Raw genomic sequence first — 21,781 nt, forward strand, 5'->3', positions numbered from 1 at the left:
AGCAGTGTCCCTGTCGCCGTTAGCCCTACACTGTAAATATCTGCAGTTTCGGACAAACTGCAATGTTTACATTGCAGGGTTAAGACTGCCTTTGGTGCTTCCTGCTGTTTCACATAATTCAACCCTTTGCCTGAGGACTTCCTGCCTCTTGCAAAACACCACAGGAAAGCAATGATTCAATGTTTACCTATGGGGAAGGTCTAATGCGCGTGCGGCACTCACCACACATGCGCATTAGGTTCCCCCTCGGCACCGACAAAGTGTTCAGCACAGAAACACTTTAGTATTAGGAATACAGCTTTGTATTCCAAACAGTATAGTGTTTCTTTAAGGATATTCACTTTTGAAGCAATAATGGGCCCTTCTTATTGTTTTTAGTGGGAGCAGTAAACATATCTCACACATTACTGTCTTCCATGCATTTGTGATGTATGCGTTTAAATTTGCAGAGGTTTCATTCATGAAGTCTTATGAATTAACTGAATGCTCAAGTTAATATTACCAGTATAGCCAATTCTACATATACATATTTTTCATGAATGGAACGAGTTACAGTTGCATCACAGAAGCATCAAAAAGTCTTGAGGAAGCCTGTAACAATAATACATAGTACTTGCATTAGGAAGAAATAGATGTTCACTAAAGTGTGTAATGTTAAGAATTCAAAGAAATGTAAGAATTTTAAGACAAAACAGCAGATTTGATTTCAATTCAGCCCAATATTTGAAATGTTCAATAAATCACTTAAGCAAATAAACCTAACTTAAAATATATTATTCTACTTTTCAAAGCCCTATTGCAATGGGTTTGCTGGTCTTTTCCTTGCTAGCTGATGTTGTGAGAAGGTTTTGTTCAGATGAGAATATATTTACAGACCCTGTCTTTTTAGATCATAAATAGGGTCACCCATTATAACTGTATGGCCTGAGGCACATCTCCTTTATACTATATTCAGCTCAGTGGACAGGGCATGCAAATATATAATTATATTGTACATGGACTAGCTAGTGCAGCCCTCCCGGCATTGCGCGCTAATGGTGCTCACTCAAACTTGGGGTTTAAAAATATATATATATATATATATATATATATATATATATATATATATATATATATATATATATATTAATGTTGGATACTAAAAATTGAGGTATATAAAACTGTATTCCTTAAATTCTTTCCGGACATTTAAAAAATAAAACAATTAAAATGTCAAAGACCTCCAGTGTTTGTAAACACCCCCATAGGGAAGCACTAATTCAATGCTTTCCAAAGCAGCTATTCCAAAAGGGTCAAATTAAATACTGAACCCTTCAAAAAAAAACAAAAAAAAAAAAACACTATGACCCAAAATATGCAAATACCACCCACAACTTGTCATGGTTTCTAATATTGATAGATTAAAGGGCATCTAAAGTCACCCAGAACACTTCATTTTAACGAAGTGGTCTGGGTGCAGTGGTCTCTACATTAAAGGTAAAACATTGGCATTTTTCAGAAAGGGCAATGTTTACCTTAAAGATAAACACGCCTCTAAATGACAGTACAAAACGTGGCACCTTATTGCAAAGAATTGGATATGATAAGTAACACTGGATGCGCCTGGCACCCACCACGCATGAACATCAGGTGCACAATACTGCTTATAGATTGGATTTATGCCATAGGAAGACAAGCCTCCTCGATGAAATTGCAGAAGTAAAATAGTAAAGGGGTGTGGTGGTATCTTCTTTAATTATAATTGAAAAAAGGGATCACTTGCATATATAAGTAGGGACATGTTCCTCACGCTATACCGTTCCGTTAAAGATACTAAATATATATTCAACCCATTAAGGACACCACTTCTGAAATAAAAGGGAATCATGAGATAATATTTCCGTAATGTGTCCTTAAGGGGTTAAACCAGAAAAAAAAAAAAAGAACACAACACAAATATACTAACACTTGTGAGTTGTGTGGCTTTCAACAAGCACATTTTTTAACCTGTACAAGAAGTGTAAGCTTCTTGGTAAATCACAAGACTGAAAACTGGAAGAAGGTGTAAGATCAATGGAGATGGTTTTGCTACAGTCGTCATCCAAATTAGTTTAGTCTAGATCTTTCTCTTGCAGCTCTAGAAATAACAAATGCAATACAGATTGATGCTCCAGGCTTCAGGCATTTTCACAGCCAGGATGTTGCATTGTTAAAAGTGCAGACCAATGCGATTTAGCTCCATGACAAACACATTTCAAGAAATCACAAATAGTCTAAACCTACAGTCCCATGCATGCTAACAGGGAGGGGAAGGGGGAGACAGTGTTTAGATCTGGAGTATTATATTGACCCACTGCCCCCAACTTTAATGGATTCACAAACCCGGCAATCATTCTCAATTAAGAAATTTTCTTAGGGAAGGCCAGGTTTTGGGAGTTGTAGTTATACAAGAATCAGGAAGCTATGGCTGATACCACTGACCTTTACACTCAAAAAAAAAAAAATCCCTTACAGCTCCACATAAATAAAAACACCTCTATAGCTATTTAAATGTATTTTTTGTTTGTTTGTTTTAAAACGATACTTCTGTCCAATGTTCACATAGCACAAAAATATTTACAGAGCGTTTTTAAAATGTATTTTGACGGGACCGTTACCAGACCTGCATGTATGGATTTAACAGAAAAGGTGAGGGGGAAAGCACTATAGTGACCAGTTGCTGCTAAGATGACAACTTAACATTGAAGTCTCGCTGGGCGGAGCCTAGCAGCGCAACGGAGCGGTCGCCATTTTCAGCAGCTCCGACCAGCGACAAAATCATCGACCAAATATCAGCGGCATCCTACCTCACACGAACAAACCAACGCCTGCATCGCCATCAGCTCACAAACCCGAAGCGGCTGATGCCTTTTTTTCAGCCCCAAAGCAGGAAATACCGCAACCGCGGCACCAAGGCCTACCACGTGAGCAGCCAGCCTCTAGTTACTTTAGGCGGCCTCACACAGTGGAGCGACCCGGACACGGCAGCACTGCTGCTAGCCCAGCCTGAACCCTACCCAGTTGCAGAGATGGGTAGGAGATCCAACAAAACGCCGGCGGGCAACCGCGGGACCCAGCGCGACATCAGCCAGATGCTGCAAAACCCGGCAACAGTCATGGCGGCAAGCTCCCGGGAACACTCACCCTCGCAAGACCCCTCACCCACGGGATCAGGCGGTCGGGCCTCACGACAGAGCCCAACACGGTCTGAAGGCGAACAGCAACTCACACAAGAGGTACTAACTCCGGCCTCCAAGCAGGACATTCAGGAGATGCTCACTAGCCTACAGCGCAACCTCAGGAGCATGTGGGAAGCGGACTTAGGGGTACTCACTACCGAGGTACAGGCCGTTAAGGCGCGCACCCATGATAATGAAAGGGAAATATTTGACCTCAAAAACGACCTAAAGGCTCTGAAAGACCAGGTCCAACTTATACAAACGACCCAAACAGCCACAAACAAGCAGATGAACATACTAGACGACAGGGGAAGACGAAAAAACATTAAAATACGGGGAGTACCAGAATCCATCCCCCTGGAAGAACTACCGCACTACGTGCGGCGACTGCCTCCCTCCTGACAGCAACACAAGCCAAACGCTTTACCTTTGATGGGGTATACCGAATAGCAAAACCACCACAAGCTCCAGCTGCAGCACCACGCGACATAATACTCCGATGTCAAACAATGACTGACAAGATCACCCTGTTAACAGCATTGAAGGGACAAACTCCTTACAAATTTGAAAGCAGCCATATATCATTCTTCCAAGATCTATGCAGAGCCACATTGCTGTGGAGGAAATCTATGCAGCCCCTGACGAAGATCCTACAGACAGCAGGCCTCACTTACAGATGGGCAACACCAAGGTCCCTGTGGATTACCAAGGAGGAGAACTCATTCAAAGCCACAGACCCAGCGGACATCCCAGCCTTACTCACAGCACTGGGCCTCCCACCACAGAGCGCAGCCAACCAAGGGACCCACCGTGCACTCTCAGGCACAGAGGCCTCCAATCTTCCACCTGAGCCCAGAACACCAAGAGCCCGAAGACCGGACTAGATACCTACACCGGGACGATACTTGCCGTAAAAACGTTACCTCAGTGTAATGCCTGGCAGGACATTTTTGCTCTCATCCTCTGCCGACAGCGGTGGAAAACGTATAATTGGGGGGGCGGAGCCTAGCAGCACAACTGAATAGACGCCATTTCTACAGCTCCGTGCGCTGAAAAATTAATCCATTCGATATCTCAAACATCCTGACGACAACTAAAGAAATAAGGTCAGATCTTACCGTAGCGTACTGCCCTGAACCTGCCGATGCCTTTTTTACTGACCCCGGGCAAAAAAACTCCGACCCGCGGCACTAAGGCCTACCGCGCTATCCGACACGCTCCAGCAGCCTACGGAGGCCCACTAGACTGGGACGACCCCGATTACCTGCACCTGTTAACCGGCAACATGGGGAGAAAAACCCCAAAGGCCGACTGCATCCACGGCCAAGCCGCAACAAGACATAAGTCACATGCTGCAACAACCGCCGTCGGCGAAAACTCCGACGATAAGGGCGACAGCATCCACCTGAGAGCCCTCACCAGTAAGGGAAGACTGCGGGACCATAAGTCAAAGCCCGATGCCGACGGATAGAGGGGCACCAAGCCAAATGTTAGCAGAAGCACCGGCGACCAAACGGGAGATACAAGAAATGCTCACTGGACTTCAAGACAACCTCAGGTTGATGTGGGAGGCGGACCTGGCGGTTCTCAAAACGGAGGTGCAAGCGGTAAAGGGACGCACGCAAGCCACCGAACTTAATGTAACAGACTTGCAGAAAGGCCTCAAGGAATTGAGCGACAGGGTACTACACATCCAGACTCAACAAACTGAAACGAACAAGCAGTTACTAATATTGGACAACAGATGCAGGAGGAAGAATATAAAACTGCGGGGGGTAGCAGAAACCGTACCCCTTGAAGAACTACCGCACTACATAAGGAGGTTAGTGGCATCACTACTCTCAGCCAGAGAGGCTAAATATTTCTCCTTCGATGGGGCATACAGAATTGCCAAATCTCCTAAAGCCCCTGCAAATGCACCACGAGACATCATCCTTAGGTGTCAATCGATGTCCAACAAATTAACCCTGCTGGCAGCTATGAAAGGGAAGACACCTTACGACTTTGAGAACTGTACACTATCATTTTTTCAAGATCTCAGCAGAGCCACATTACAGTGGCGCAAAGCCATGCAACCCCTCACACAAGTATTGCGGAAGGCAGGACTAACGTACAGATGGGCGACACCGCAAACCCTATGGATTACCAAAGGGGGAAAGTACTATAAAGCCACAGACCCAGCAGATACTCCCGCGCTCCTGGCGGCCTTGGACCTACAACCACAACGGGGCTCAGCTCAAGACCCACAGGACACACAGCTCCTCTCAGACACGTCTTCTTCCGAAAATAGGGGCGCAAGGAGACCAAAGACCTGAACAGGCCGACGTCCCAAAGTGTCCCAAACAGCAGAGACATTTCTGAGACTTTTCTTAACCTAAAGTTATGCAATGTTTAACGTTTACTATTTAATGGTTTGCTCTTTCAACTTACTCTAATGTACGTCAATACATAGTTACATGTTCACATAATTCATCCGAGCGACCCAAAGGGCACACACAGCGCACACACTGAGCTCGAGACGCCTACCCCCCTCCCCCCCCCCCCTACTAGCCACGCCAGGGAGGGACTGGATAGAGGTCAGAGGAATACACATAGTCGAGGACCACACAATAGCGACCACCACGTAAGGCCGGCCTCACTGGTGAATCAACAACCGACCCTCCTCATACTATTAAAGTGATCCAGAACCCGCATGCCTCGCTGGTCTTTAACTCCCGAGATATATCACATAGAGGGGGCACACATATTTAAATCCAACTAGTGCTAAAATCGATACAACACGACAGACCACCAAACACCACAAAACGTGCAACATACCAACTAGACACCACAACTTGTGATGCTATACACATTGTTTACCGCTGTACTTATCTGTGTACAATACTTGTATCAAATGATTCGAAGCAATGTATACCTTTCATGCAACTTGCACCAAAAATAAAGAATTTAAAAAAAAAAAAAAGAAGAAAACGTATAATTGTGTTTTTTCGTTATGCTTTTTTTTTTGTTTGTTTGTTTGTTTGTTTTTCTTCTCCCTCATTAACACTAAAGATTTTTCTAGTTAAACGTGCAGAGAAATGTTAAGCCGACTAACCCCAGACGGTGCCTCACAGACGGGCCAGACACCTAGCAGTAATAAGACGGGCGGCCAGCACCAGGACGCTTACACACCCCCCCCCCCCCCACTACCCTGGGGACAAAGGGTAGGTTACACAAAGACGTATCACACATAATATCACTAGACTGACATAAAGGGGCAGACCACCAACACCAAACAGTCAACCCTGACTGTACCCTAGCAAGACACAGACTATCACGCCCCACACCACCCGACACTCTCCCACAGTAGAATCTAAGCGCACACAACACCACTCATAGAGAGACGGGTGGCCTTATAGAGCTCTCCCTCTACCAGGGATATATCACCACTCAGGCGCCAACCTGAAGCGCGACTGACATAGAACACGAATCCATCACTGGTAGAGACGGCAAACTCGATATAACCACACAGACGGATATATTAGAAAAAGGTGCACAAGACAACTAGACCCCAACAGTAGAATGCTATGGAAACTGTGAAATTACTTGTATACGCTGTTGTGGCACACTGTACTATGTTTGTACCCCTAATACTGCACCGAAAAATAAAGATTTATAAAAATAAAAAAAAACATTGAAGTCTCTATACAGCAGTGTGTGTGTGTAATATAGGGCTCGACAAATACAAGACCCAGGTGACCTGGGTCATGCCAGTCCATTCTGTGGAGGCGGGCCAGCACCCAGCTTTAAGTAATGGAGCCAGGCGAGGAAGCCGTAATCTTGTTCTGCTCCCTCACACACCCTACAGTGATGCCAATAGCCGGAATATGAAGTCACTCTGGCCTGCATCATTAAACAGCGTCAAGCGTGAAGAGCTTAATGACAGCAGCCCCACTAGACCCGAGGTGAAGCCGATCCACTCCAGCTTTCCTAAGTGTAGGAAGGCTGGGTGGAATTCAATTTAAATAAACCAAATAACTTATGACAGAATGTGTGTCTGGCAGTGAGCATGTGTGTTTAGGTAACCAGCCCCCCCCTTCAATCACATGAGAATGGTGTTTTCACCAACCTTTTTTCCCCTTCCCGTGCTGGTCTTGGTGTAATTGGCCCACCCTTCCATGGCAGAGGTGCTCAAGCTTGATAATCTTAGCCAATCCAATGCTTTCCCATAGGAAAGTATTGGGAGGCTATTGCGCATGAGCAGCAAACCACACCGCCAATCAGCATCTCCACATATAGATACATTGAAAAGCCTGCAGGGACAGTCTACAGACACCAGAACCGCTACATTAAGCTGTAGTGGTTCTGGTGACTATAGTGTCCCTATAAGAATTGTATTTTAGTATTTTTGTCGTTAAAAATTAAGCTTTGTTTAAAGAAAATGATAGATATATATTACATTGCTAAACACAAATACACAAACCTGGCAAGCCATAAGACTGGCTTTTACCACAGAAAGCTCACTTTAACTGTGATCTCACTACTGCAAGGGATTCTGGGTAGGCATATGCAAATTAGCTCAACACAGAACCACGTGTTTCCTCATAATTCCACTTTATACATGGATTCCTTGGAGTATGTGTCTGCTGCATAGAACAGCTTTGAAACATAACTCAGGAAGAGGTGAAATGCCAGTGAACCACTCATGGACAGCTGTTTCGTTGTTATTTAAACTCATCAGCATGAGATCTTTCTTAGGACACAAAAAGTGTGTGTTATACGACGCTGGACGTCCTCACGCTTTGTGAGGACCTCCAACGTCGCCAAAATCTACATAGGAAAGCATTGAATAATGTTTTCCCATAGGGAGGTCTAATGCGCGTGCGCGGCCATTTCCGCGTGTGCGCATTAGGTCTCCCCCGCTGTGGGAGGAGAGTAGGCAGAGCCTGACTCAGCACCGAGGGACATAGTCACTGGACTCCGGTAAGTCACTGAAGAGGTTTTAACCCCTTCAGCAACTTGGAATAGGGGGTGGGAGGGTCCTGCAGTGTCAGGAAAACACTGGAAAATCCCTTTAAGTACATACCATATAAGTTGTGGTGGGGAAAAAGTGTGGATGAAAACCCTTTCCAAGCCATATGACTGAAATTTCTGTGGTAAAAGCAAGTCTTATGGCTTGCCTGGTGTGTGTATTTGTGTTTAACATTTCCTTAACTATCCATTTATTTCAGATGGAAGGGGTTTTCCTCCACCATAGATATGATATACAGTGGGACCACGGTATACGAATCTAATGTGTTTTCTCCGGGACGTTTCTTATTGTGAAACATTTGTAAACCGAAACATGGTTTCCCATAGGAATGCATTGAAAACCAATTAATCCATTCTGGAGGTCAGAAAAAAAAAAAAAAAAAAAAAAAAAGTCAAAATGAGCTGGCATGGAAACCAACCCACAATGCAGAACACACAATAAAAGGCATACAAGCAACAAAGCTCAGCTCCCTACCTTTCCACAGCTTGAGAAATGCACCAAAAAGTCCCAAAACAACAGCAATTTCCAGAATGGCTCCAAAACTATGCAAAAGCCGCTCCAACACCTCCACACTCAACGTCACGTGCAGGGGGCGGTGCTATAAACCTCCCAGATGCAATGCATCCTGGGGAAACTTGCTTTGTAATGCAAAAAAAGTTTGTAAACCTAGGAATTCTTTTCGATGGATTTTCATTTGCAAACCGAAAATTATGTTAACCAAGGCGTTTGTAAACCGAGGTCCCACTGTATAGATATATCTGCTAACTTTTAGCTGGCTCCTAGACTCCATGCAAATTTGTAAATCCCTGTAATATACTTTGCTGCCCCCCTCCCCAACCCCCAGAAAATATAAATGTATTTATTACAACATACTGCAGCTTTGCCCCATAGGATAACCACTACAGACTGCTGGTAGAGAGTACATGTGCCAAACAAGCAAAACTTTACCAGTATCTCCCTTCTAGTATGCTGAAGCAGAGCACTTCAGACTATGTCTATGAACAAGTCCCACTGTTCAGGATCAAGGGATTAAATCAAGAACATACATCTTGCTGCCATTGCACACCTTTAAGCCAAACCTCAGCAAATAGTGCTTCCCATGACCGTTCAATTCACAAATCTTAGGTACTGAACAACACGTTAAAATATTGAAATCAATACACTAGCCTGTAGATGTTGCAGGGGCAATGTAAACCTACAAAAGTAACTATACAAGATTCATAAGATGTAGATGGAGTACAAACGTCTTTCTTTACAAGACAGCAGGAGTAAAAACAGGAACAGGGCTCCATATGGGTTTATGGGTTAAACTGAATCTCCAAAATACAACCTAGATTTTAATCTGTAGGGTGGAATTAATGTTTAAATACACATATTTCAAAAGTTTAAATTTTGCCTTGAAGTCTTCAGTCTCAACACCTGACAGTGGAACTAAGTACTTCTGTATAAAATATGTTGTTCTGTGTGCGTGTATATTATATATACACATATCTATCTCACCACTGATTAATTCTTAACCCATAACAATTTTGAGGTTTTAATATTAAACATCCAGAATGGACAGTCCTCAAACTCAGTAGCAGGCTTTAAAAGTTCATGTTGGATAGACTAACCTCAGAAAGAAATTTGCATTTCATACACTACTGTAATTCAAAGTGTGAACACATTATGGCTCAGGAGGTACAGACCCTTTATCACTAAAACCATAAATGCCAAAACACAATTAAATATGTTGACACAATCTTGAAGATTACAAGAAGAACACACCTCTTATTAGATAAGGTTTCACATGTCATCCCAGCTTCCAGCTACCTCTGGAGTTTAAAGTGAAACCACACTGACACGGTAACCCTTTCATAGGTTTGTTGGAGTAGACTACAAAAGCATTTAACCTGTTGGATGCTGGTGGGATCACAAAGGAAATGCAGGTGTTACAGACAGTGTATTAGTACACGTTAACCAGCATACCCTGTACACACTGTGTCCAGGAAGTGACACAGTACAGCCAGACGGACAAGGGTATGTGGGGGATGGGCAAAGAAACGGGGGGGTGGGGTATAGAAAGGACCCAACAGCAGCTGGATGGGAGGGGGTGCTGGAGGAAGAGGTTGAGAGATGGGTGGTGCATACGGCTTAGCTTGTCAGTCAAGAAAACAGTAGGTGTAAGGTGGATCTGGTAATAAAAGAGTTAACACCCACCCATTCTTACATCCCAGGCAGGAAGAAAATGGCTTCCTTATTAAACTACTGCAGACAGCCAAAGGTGCCAATTACTCTGAATAGTCATCTACGCAGAGATTTAAAAAAAAAAAAAAAAACACATTACACCTATAGATAACCTACATCAATGTGCAAAACACAGGAAGGAACTTGGGGACAGGGTTACAAATAAATGATAATTGACTACACAAAACTGTACAATGCGTAACTGATACACAGCAATGAAAACATTGTGACTAAATATGCAATACATGCGTTGATGACACGGATAAAGAAAGTTACAGATTTGTTCATATTTCAAAATATATGGTGGAGATTGATTATAACCACGATTTCATTACAGACTGATGGGACCCAAGTGCCACCAACTGTGAAATAAATATTTGCTGAGGCTGCCCAAGTCACGTACACTGGGGAAGCAACTAGCCCAACACAAAAGTTAAGTTTTCTCTGTATGTGCATCAGTTCAAGCAGAAGTGGTCATGATGGTTGGAGTAACCCTTTAAGAACATCACGATCTTGTCCCTAGAGAACTTAGATCAGTTGGAATTTCCTGCATATTTATCTATAGTGGTTCCATGCAGTCTTTCATCAAATGGGTTATTCAAAATTGGGATGCGATCCTTAAAGGGACACTATAGTCACCAGAACTGCAATTAATGAGTTGTTCTGGTGTCTATAGTATGTAACTGCAGTCATTTTAATTTAAACACGGATTTTTCAGAGAAAAGGTAGTATTTATATTACTGCTAAGGGACAGCTCCAGTGGCAGTCACTTGGTTTTGCGGAGATAATCAAGCATAATGATCTCAACCAAGGGGGAGGAGCCAACCACAACCAGACTCACACAGCAATGGAAAAAGGTGGTAAGGGAGAACAGGAGGGCATAAACTGTTATTTAGACCTAGTGTTGGGAATACACATTTGGATTCATGACTCTAGTGTCCCTTTAAATAACAGATTCTGATGGTCCTTAAATAACAATCAGAATTGAGAAAAATAAAAAAGCAACAGCACATATATAGACATATAGATATAGCTAGGGAAGAGAGGAGTAGCAAAATACTCTTAATGCAGGTCTGGCTCTTGACTTCTACAAGCACCTCATGATGGAGAAGTTTTTGGTTAAATACAGTGAGGGGTAAAGAAAGTTTTGAACCCCTGCTGATTTTGAACGTTTGTCCATTGACAAAGAAATGATCAGTCTATAATTTTAATGGTAGGTGTATTTTAACAGTGAGACAGAATAACCAAAAAAAGAAAAAAAAGACAGAAAAACACAGGTCAAAAAAGTGATAATTTGACTTGCATGTCAATGAGTGAATTAAGTATTTGATCCCCTATCAGCAAGATTTCTGGCTCCCAGGTGTTTTTTATACAGGTAACGAGCTGAGATTAGGAGCAGTCTCTTAGAGGAAGTGCTCCTTATCTCAGCTCGTTACCTGTATAAGACACCTGTCCAAAGAAGCAATCAGCCTCCAAACTCTCCCCCATGGCAAAGACCAAAGAGGTGTCCAAGGATGTCAGGGACAAGATTGTAGAGCTACACAAGGCTGGAATGGGCTACAAGACCATCGCCAAGCAGCTTGGTAAAAAGTTGACAACAGTTGGTGCGATTATTCGCAAATGGAAGAAACACAAAATAACAATTAGTCTCACTCAGTCTGGTGCTCCATGCAAGATCTCAACTTGTGGAGTTTCAATAATCATGAGAACGGTGAGGAATCAGCCAAGAACTACACGGGAGGATCTTGTTAATGATCTCAAGGCAGCTGGGACCATAGACACCAAAAAAAATAAAAAATTAACAATTGGTAACACTACGCCGTGAAGGACTGAAATCCTTCAGTGCATGCAAGGTCCCCCTACTCAAGAAAGCACATGTACAGGCTCGTCTGAAGCTTGCGAATGAACATCTGAATGATTCAGAGGAGAACTGGTTGGAAGTGTTGTGGTCAGATGAGACCAAAATCTAGCTCTTTGGCATCAACTCAACTTGCTGTGTCTGGAGGAGGAGGAATGCGGCCTATGACCCCAAGAACACCATCCCCACCATCAAACATGGAGGTGGAAACATTAGGCTTTGGGGTGTTTTTTCTGCTAAGGGGATAGGACAGCTGCACCACATCAAAAGGGACAATGGACGGGGCCATGTACAGTCAAATCTTGGGTGAGAACAACCTTCCCATAGCCAGGGCATTGAAAATGGGTCGTGGATGGGTATTCCGGCATGACAATGATCAAAAACACACAGCCAAGGCAACAAAGGAGTGGCTCAAGAAGAAGCACATTAAGGTCCTGGAGTAAGCCTAACCAGTCTCCAGACCTTAATCCCATAGAAAATCTGTGAACTGGGGAACTGAAGGTTTGAGTTGCCAAACGTCAGCCTGGAAACCGTAATGACTTGGAGAGAATCTGCAAAGAGATGTGTGCAAACCTGGTGGCCAACTAACAGAAACGTCTGACCTGTGTGATTGCCAACAAGGGATTTGCCACCAAGTACTAAGTCGAAGAGGTCAAATACTTATTTCACTCACTGACATGCAAATCAATTTATAACTTTTTTGACATGCGTTTTTCTGGATTTTTTTTGTTCTGTCTCACTGTTAAAATACACCCACCATTAAAATTATAGACTGGTCATTTTGTTTGGCAGTGGGCAAACGTTCAAAATCAAATACTTTTTTCCCCTCACTGTAAATACCTTCCTATTAGATATAAATGGAACCAATAAGCAAATGGCTCAGAATGAAAGGTCCTAACGATCTAATCCTAAAATGCAAAATAATATATTTGTAATTATAATAAGATATATATAATTTAATCTTAATAAAAATCTCCTTTATTTTACTTTACTTTACAAGTCCAAAACTAGGTTATATAAACATTATTAAAACAAAAACATAAATTGCTTGCTATGAGTATACTGAAACTTGCGCTATTGTTCTCTATTAGTTTATTCCAACATTGCCCTTATCACCTCTTGTCCTCTATACCAAAACTCTGGAACCAACACTTGAAAGTGTTCATTACTCAGTGTTGCAAAGTATGTTGGAGTGTTCTAAAATAGTATATTGTAAAAACAGCCATAAAGGACAGACACCGGGAACAGCTTACCGAAGGTGATGCTAGAAAGGAAGCCTACAAGAATGAACAGGTTCAAACATTATTTTAAAATCCCAGATAAGACATCTGAAGTCACAAACCGTTTATAATTTATCATATCCCATTGCAGGATTGTTCAGACTGAATCAAAAAGATACATAACCCAGAACTAAAGAAGAAGAAAAATGAGGGGTAGTTTGCATTCCATAAGCAAACTATTCCTCTGTGACTATATAGGGGGCATTTTCAATTTGGGTACAACATTGAAATAAACTGCACCCAATAGCATATCACAACCTAGGTTAAAGTAACACAGGATCACATTTTGGAATACTATAAAATGGGAAATTCAAGTTTATCTAGAGAGGTCTTAAGAGACTTTCTTTGCGGTTTGAGAAAGTAAAGTTTTTAGGTTTTACGACTATTTGTAAACATGGTCACAACAAAAAAAAAAAACCATTGTTTTAGAACCATAATTATACATAAGAAATGTAAAATAGCCAGATGGCTTAATATGCGCAGGTCCTTTGCCACATTAGCCGCACCCACCCCCCAAAACACACACACACTCCTCCCTACTTGCAGGCTGCAGGTGTGCTCAGCCATGCAAGGGGTTAAACAGACACCTCTTTGTTGGAAGTTGAGGCTAATCCCCAAGCTGCCACCATCACCACCCAGTCTGCCCCCTCCCTAGCACACACACATTTCTGACTCCTAATATCTCATGAGGGAGTCAACTCTGACTCCTCCCCCTATTGTTACCTAGCAACAACCTGAAAGAGAACTAGCAAACAAGAACAATGGTATATACTAGGCAAGTGATCCCTGTTGTGTGGCCCTTATGTAGGTCACGAAGCACAAGATGGACATCATTTGTTAAAGACACAAACAGTAATGGATGAAAGACAGGGTGTAGCAACAGAAGTGGAACAACATGTCTAACTATTTTATTTTTTAGGAAAACAGTATTACATTACAGCAGTGGAATACAAATGTTATTTGAGGAATTATATACACACACACAAATTTTCAGTGCAATCTTGTTAATGTACAAATATGTTCCCAATACCATGGCCACATACATAGTCCAGGACCCTTCCCAATTGTGCAGCTATACACAACATGGTTGGGTTAAAAAAATAAATAAATATATAAATAAAAAGATTTTATAATATAATATATATATATATATATATATATTTTATTATTATTTTAATCATAATAATAATAATAATAAATATATATCCTGCAAACCAAGGTCTAGCAAGTTGTTTACAGAAAGCGGAGCATTCAATGAACATCAAGAGACCAACAATTATGCTAATAATTCCTACTTTGTGATACATTATGCCTCTATTTCACCATTTATTTTATTTCTGGATTTCACAAAAGGGATTGTTAACAACTCCTACAAAACCAGTGTCTACTTGTAAAGTCAGTTTGAAGGACTCAAATATGAGAATCTTTGGGTTATAATTTAAAGAACATTTAACATACACTGCTTACAAATAAGGCAGATCTGCAGAATCACAACTGTGCATACAGCTTCCGCGTGCAATCCAAAATGAGTCTCCCAAAAAGTCCTAGTGTGCGACTGCATGTTGCGCTGCACGCAGGGCATGAGTGTATTAGTGTGTGAGTGCATGCACCAACATTGACTGCAGAGCCAATAATCTTTGAGGACGTTGCAGAAAGACTGTCAAATATTTTAAACTATAATTATTTGCTGGCAATTTTGCTACAACACTGTATAAGATGATTAACCAGGTTACTCACTAAAGTGAGAATTCAAAGTGAATTTCAAATTTAAAGGTCAATGTAGTTGAAACGGAAGATCAGCTATGCTTCCAGTTTGTCTACTTTAGCCTTAAAGTTGATCATCACTTTAGTGAATAACCCTGTAAATTTGGCCTTTCTACGCACACTTTTTGCAGATGACTGGTTCATTATGTTACGCATCACTAAATGCAAATCATACCTTTGCAAAGCAATATCTATCATTTTTAGTCATGCTCCTGGTTACACTCTGTCTAGTTATAAATGTCAAGTGAATGTGCATATAAGTATAAAAAGGTTGAACCTCTAATCTGTGAAATACACTCTAGGCTGCAACTTAGCAACCTTCTTGACCTCTTCAGTGTAGGACTTGCATCGAAATAAGATGAAAATGTTTTTCTAACCACAAACAAACACACACACACACACACACACACACACACACATCACTCTGCTCCTCTGCAATATCTAGAAACGTACTCACTTGCTGCCCCCTATCTTCAGAACAATCAAGCATTTGCAAAGTTCAATCCAAGTGACTATGAAAGACCTATTTTACATGAACCACTAGCACATTAAAATAAAAATATCAAAAAGCACGATCAGAATATGCACCTACCTGTTATATGTACCTGTATGTCTGCCATTTCCACTCAGATTGTGTACTCTATAGAGGAAGGGCTGCCAAAGTGATATATGCTTATTTTTAGTACACGGTTATCTCATTCTTTGAACCTCCCCTTATTTCAAAGTAAAACTAAAGTGCCAAGTACACCTGTTAGCTGAATTATATACATGTACACTTACACCGTTGTACCTTTCACATTATTAAAGGGCCTCTACTCTGTTAAAATAAAAAGTAAACATTTTCATTTCAGACAAGTGTACTGCGTCTCTACAGATGAGGAACAGGACACACTCCTAACTGCATGGGTTTATAATGTCACAGTATAGATTTAACAAGTTTTATTCAACATTTTCCATCTCACTTGATGACAACACATTGAGTGTGTAGCCAAGCATAGAGTTACTGTACCTACAGCATTGTACAGGGCTAAGGAATGTGATGGTGCAATAATAATAATAATAATAATAATAATAATAATAATAATAATAATGTTTGTGAGCAACAGAAAGAAGGGTCCGAGGAAGAGTGATCGTTACATAGAATGCAAAATATAGTTGGTAGGAATGGCGTTGTACCATTTTTAAGTCAGAAGGAGCTCATAGATTAATATTGATCTGGTTTTGTAGAACTAGCTGTAATCCATCAGCATACACATATAAACTACACATTTTGCTGCACGTGCAAGCCCATTGCAAGGCCAGATGGCAGAGAGCATACAGCCCACTCAAAGTAGAAGAAACTAGAAGACAACAAGAAAGCAGTAGCTACATATTTTTAGTAGCTGCTGATCTCACAATCCATTTATTTCTCATCTGAAACAAACCTGTTCATCCATGCATTTGGAATATATACCCTGTGCTCACCAAATGGTTACCAAATACAGATCCAATTATACAAAACATGAGTTTCTAGCTGATCACGCCACATAGCTGAAATTGAAAAGGTGTTCACTGCTTTTATGTTGGATCCATGCATTTGAAATACAACGCATGCCAACTTTGGGATTACCAACATTAAACCAGGATAGGTAGTTAAATGCACAAACACCCTTCTCACAAACAGGATAAGAAAGGTCAGCAAATGACAAGTCATATTGAAAACTCCTGAACTTGACAATCCGTGTCTATCCTACAAACATATTAGACAATTTGGGTGGTTTAGTTAACCCCTGAATATTTGTGGTAATTACCCACCTCATTTAAGAGTGACTACAGTAAGAGATGTCCTCCATGCATGCTCAACCATAACCACATCTGAAAGGAAGTCACAACCTGGTCCAGTGTTCTAAGCACGGACGTGTTTGCAGTGTTTTTTTCTAGTATGCTTTTCACAAATGCTTTTCTACAAGTAACTTATTTTAATTGGTACTCTAACTTGTACAAATGTGATTTACAAAAAACTGCATTTAAAAAAAATGCAAGTACATTGGACAAACCAAGATGCACCATGGCAATATAAGTGACAAAGTGATATTTGACAGCAAAATCTAAAAGGATGTTTTGTTAAAATTGTGTCTATTTTGCATAGATATGTCACATCGATACACCTGGCAGGTGCATAACGCAAGAAAAAAAAAATGGAACAGAGTGGTTTTCAATGTGCATTGGCCTTACGCACATTTCAAAGCAGGAAGGACAGGGGAAAAAAAGGAGGGGGGTGGTGGAGGCAGGAGGAGGAGGAAGACTCTTGGGAGCGGATCCAGAACACAGGGTTAAATGGCGTAGACAGGGAGTAAGCTAGCTACAACATATATATATATATATATATATATATATATATAAAAAAAAAAAAATTCAACCTTGCCAGCTCTTCTTTCCACCTCCCCAAAAGTTTATTAAAACCCAAGGACCAAGTATCCCCACAGATAAGGTGTCCCAGCATCATCCATATTGCATATACATGTTGTATGCTGCAGGCAAGGGAGACCCCAAATAACCTTTTTTCATTTCATTCCCCATCTTCTCCATGAATCCTTACAGCTCATCATTAATATGTTCAAGTCTCACCAAGTACAAGGCTTTAAGTGAATCACGGTAACCACACACCAGTATATATGTGCCTTGCTTAATGGAGATGTCTGAACCAAGAAGCCATTTTTGTTTAACCCCCTCCCTTATAATAAAACTTATTTCACCAAGGGTGGGGAAGAAGAGCTGGTGAGAAATCAGACATGAAGCTTCAAAACTCCCTGGGCACTTCCCACCTCCCCTAGAGGCATCTGCTCTCTCCACAGCACCCCCACCTACAGACAATATCCCATCACCCACCCTCTTTAACCCCTTCGTCGCCGAACTGGACATCTGCAGAACAACGTGGTCCGCTGTGTTCCTAATGGGTGCTTAATACAGGATAAAGGAGGATGGAGAAATTCAGCGCCCCCCTCCGAAAAAAAAATAATTAAAAACAACGACCCTTAATAGGATAACAGGAAGAGAGTGAAAATTACTACAGGGTGTTATCAGGCCATCGCTATCAACTTCTTGTCAATATACCACATCTGAAGGGTCTGATTTCACACAACCCCCCATATACCGGCACTCCATCAGCCTGGTGGGCTGCAATAATAAAGGATCTGCTTTTTAGCAGCCAGATAACGAGGGGTAAAGAAACAATTAGGGGTCTGATGTCTCCTCACCGCCTCCCATCCCCCACCTACAAGGAGGAGCATCTGACTCATTAAATAAAATAATACTACAACTTTTTGATTGAAGCCCCCAAAACAGAGGTGGAATTGAAAAGTTCCCGCCCGCTCCCCCTGGGGCCCCTGACTTACGGTGGGATGGGGGTGGCAGCCTGGCCCTGACCGAGCTGAGGCCTCTCTCGCCGGGTCCCTGCACACACGGATCCCCGGTAGTCCTGGCCTCTGCTCACGTTGCCAAATAATGCGCCTCTTACACATGGAGGCTCCAGCCGCCTCCAGCAGCGCATGCGCAGCCGCCCTTTAATCCTCTGTATACCCCTTCAACAGAGGGCTAGGGGTCTTAAAGGAGACAACAGTCTAAATGTGTAAAGGAGAGTGTGAGCAAGTGTGCCCGGGGAAGAACATGTGGGCAGAGCACGGATTGCAGGCTCACTCCTCCCACCTCACCGGAAAAACACCATACACACAGCTCTCTGAAGTCAAACACAATTACACATCTCCATCCATCAGAGGATACAGTGAACAGTATAAATTAAAAAAAATATATATATATATATATACACATAATATACCAATTTGTGTACACACGTCAAAAGATAACGTAATTTACTTTGGTTGTCTTCCAAGGGCTAGAGAGGAAAACACTAATACAAAACAAATAATAATAATAATAAATATACATATACATACACACACGGAAAATATTAAAGTATATCATATTGTAATAACTTTTTTTTTTTGGACTATGAAATTTGGAATGAGAAGATTTCATGATATCCTCCATTTACTATCCCTAAATTCTGTTTGGCCAATATTAAAAAAAAAAAAGGTATTATTACAGTAATATTATTTAGAACCCGTGCCACTTGTTTAAGTTACCTTTGGAATCCAAAGTATTCATCCACAAAGTGCAGCTTAGTTATAGGAGTCCACAAGTGTAGCCCAAGTTTATTCAAACAGCATTCAAAGTACAGACATTTTGGGACCCTGTTCCTATATCTATGTTGGGCATTTGTCAGTGATAAAGGGACAGGGGCCCCAAAATGTCTGTACTTTGAATAAACTTGGGTTGCACTAGTGGGTCACTATAACTAAGCGGCACTTTGTGGTTGAATACTTTAGATTGCTATATTTTGCTTGCTGTTGGGGCTACAGCAGATTATAAACAATTTGGTTAAACTATTTTGGCATTATGCTATATCACTTTTTTTGCTCATATCTTTGGCCCTCTTTCTGGAAAAATAAAAAAAAATTCAGACATAGCTGTATATAATACATTGCTAAACACAAATACACACACCAGTCAAGCCCAACGACTTGCTTTCCCACAGAAGAGAGAGTGTGGATGAAAACCCCTTCCACCCGAAGTAAGTGGATAGTTAATATATTAATATTAGCTATCCAATTACTTCAGGTGGAAGTGGTTTTCATCCACACTTTTTCCCCCACCACAACTTTTTTTGGTGCATATTAGGGATCGACCGATTTTTTTTTTTTTTTTTTTTTTTTAGAGCTGATATCGATAATCTGTAAACTTTCAGACCGATAGCCGAAAACTTACCGATATTCTGTACAGTTACCATTTCTTTTTTTTTTTTTTTTAAAGTACTATTTCTGCACAAATCTACTGTTAACTGAGCAGGTTTATTTTATTTATTTTGCTTTAAAAAAAAAAATGTATTAAGGTAAATGCACAAAATATACAGGCCAGGTCAGAATTATTTGTTTTCAAGAATATATGTGTGTAGAATAGATGCAGTGAGAGTATTTGACTAGTGAATGCAGCGTGTGTGTGTGTGTATGTATATGTAATGAATCCAGAGTGTGTGTGTGTGTGTGTGTGTGTAATGAATCCAGAGTGTGTGTGTGTGTGTGTGTGTGTGTGTAATGGATCCAGAGTGTGTGTGTGTGTGTGTAATGAATCCAGAGTGTGTGTGTGTGTGTGTGTGTGTGTGTAATGAATCCAGAGTGTGTGTGTGTGTGTGTGTGTGTGTGTAATGAATCCAGAGTGTGTGTGTGTAATTAATCCAGAGTGTGTGTGTGTAATGAATCCAGAGTGTGTGTGTGTAATGAATCCAGAGAGTGTGTGTGTGTGTGTGTGTGTAATGAATCCAGAGAGTGTGTGTGTGTGTGTGTGTGTGTGTGTGTGTAATGAATCCAGAGAGTGTGTGTGTGTGTGTGTAATGAATGTAGTGTGTGTGTGTAATGAATGCAGTGTGTGTGTGTGTGTGTGTGTGTGTGTGTGTGTAATGAATGCAGAGTATGTGTTTGCACAGGTATGCCAAGTGTGTAAAATTTGGGTGGTGGAATTTTTATTTTGTAACTTTTTTTAAATTATGTTTTAGTCCCCCCTCCCTGCTTCTTAACTGGCCAGGGAGGGGGGATATGGCATTCCCTGGTTGTCTGGTGGCATGGACTGTGCAGAGGGGGCCCAGCACACTTTTACTTCACTTCCCAGCAGTTCCCTTCTAACTCTCGCAGCCTGTTTGCCGCACGGAGCATTGTCATGGTAACCCGTGGCAACACACCGACAGCCGCGGGACTCGCGAGAGTTAGACAGGGGAGCTGCTGGGAAGGTAAGTAATAGTGTGCTGGGCCCCCCAGGACCCGGATTGCAGCCCTGGTCTGCATTATCAACTATACTGGTATCTTTAATGGCCGATACCGCTGAAAATACAGAGTGTGCGTGTGTGTATCTCCAAAGTAGAATGGCTGCTCACCGGTCTTAAAATGTAAATACTTTAATAAAGTTAAAAAACAACCAACGTTTCAGTCCCCGATCGGGACTTTCCTTGGGGTCAACAATAAGATAACCATGGGGTTATTGATAAAGACCTGTTTGGTCGAAATGTTGATCCATATTGGCAACTAGGGATCGATCGATTATCGGGCATTATTCTGTATTTTCAGCAATATCAGTATCGACCAGTACCATATTGCCAATAATGCAGACCAGGGCTGCCATCACGGTCCTGGGGGGCCCAGCAAGCGCTTACTTACCTTCCCTTCAGCTCCCTGTGTAAATCTCACAAGTCCTGCGGCCGTCAGAGCGTTGCCGAGGGTTACCATGGCAACACTCAGCGCGGCACGCCCCCCACCCCAGGGAATGCCATATTCCCCCCTTCCTGGCCAAGTAAAAAACAGGGACGGGGGACTAAAACATTATTAAAAAAAAAAAAAAAAGTTACTAATAAAAATGCCCC

General features: G+C 41.7%; 1 protein-coding gene across 5 annotated transcripts in view; it reads right to left on the reverse strand.

Annotated features, from left to right (window-relative positions):
• The window catches only part of GATAD2A (GATA zinc finger domain containing 2A), a 69,792-nt gene that overhangs the window by 38,818 nt on the left and 9,193 nt on the right, over nt 1-21,781 (reverse strand). For 4 of the 5 annotated variants that reach the window (XM_063455359.1, XM_063455355.1, XM_063455357.1 and 1 more), the window contains exon 1: nt 18,711-18,924. The exons of the other annotated variant lie outside the window; for it this stretch is intronic. In XM_063455359.1, the coding sequence (XP_063311429.1) occupies nt 18,711-18,836 (126 nt within the window). In that variant the 5' untranslated portion in view covers nt 18,837-18,924. Of the gene's footprint in view, nt 1-18,710; nt 18,925-21,781 lie in introns of those variants that run through there. 5 annotated transcript variants of the gene reach the window in all.

This window comes from Pelobates fuscus, chromosome 5 (genome assembly GCF_036172605.1).
Source record: "Pelobates fuscus isolate aPelFus1 chromosome 5, aPelFus1.pri, whole genome shotgun sequence".
NCBI classification, from domain to species: Eukaryota; Metazoa; Chordata; class Amphibia; order Anura; family Pelobatidae; genus Pelobates; species Pelobates fuscus.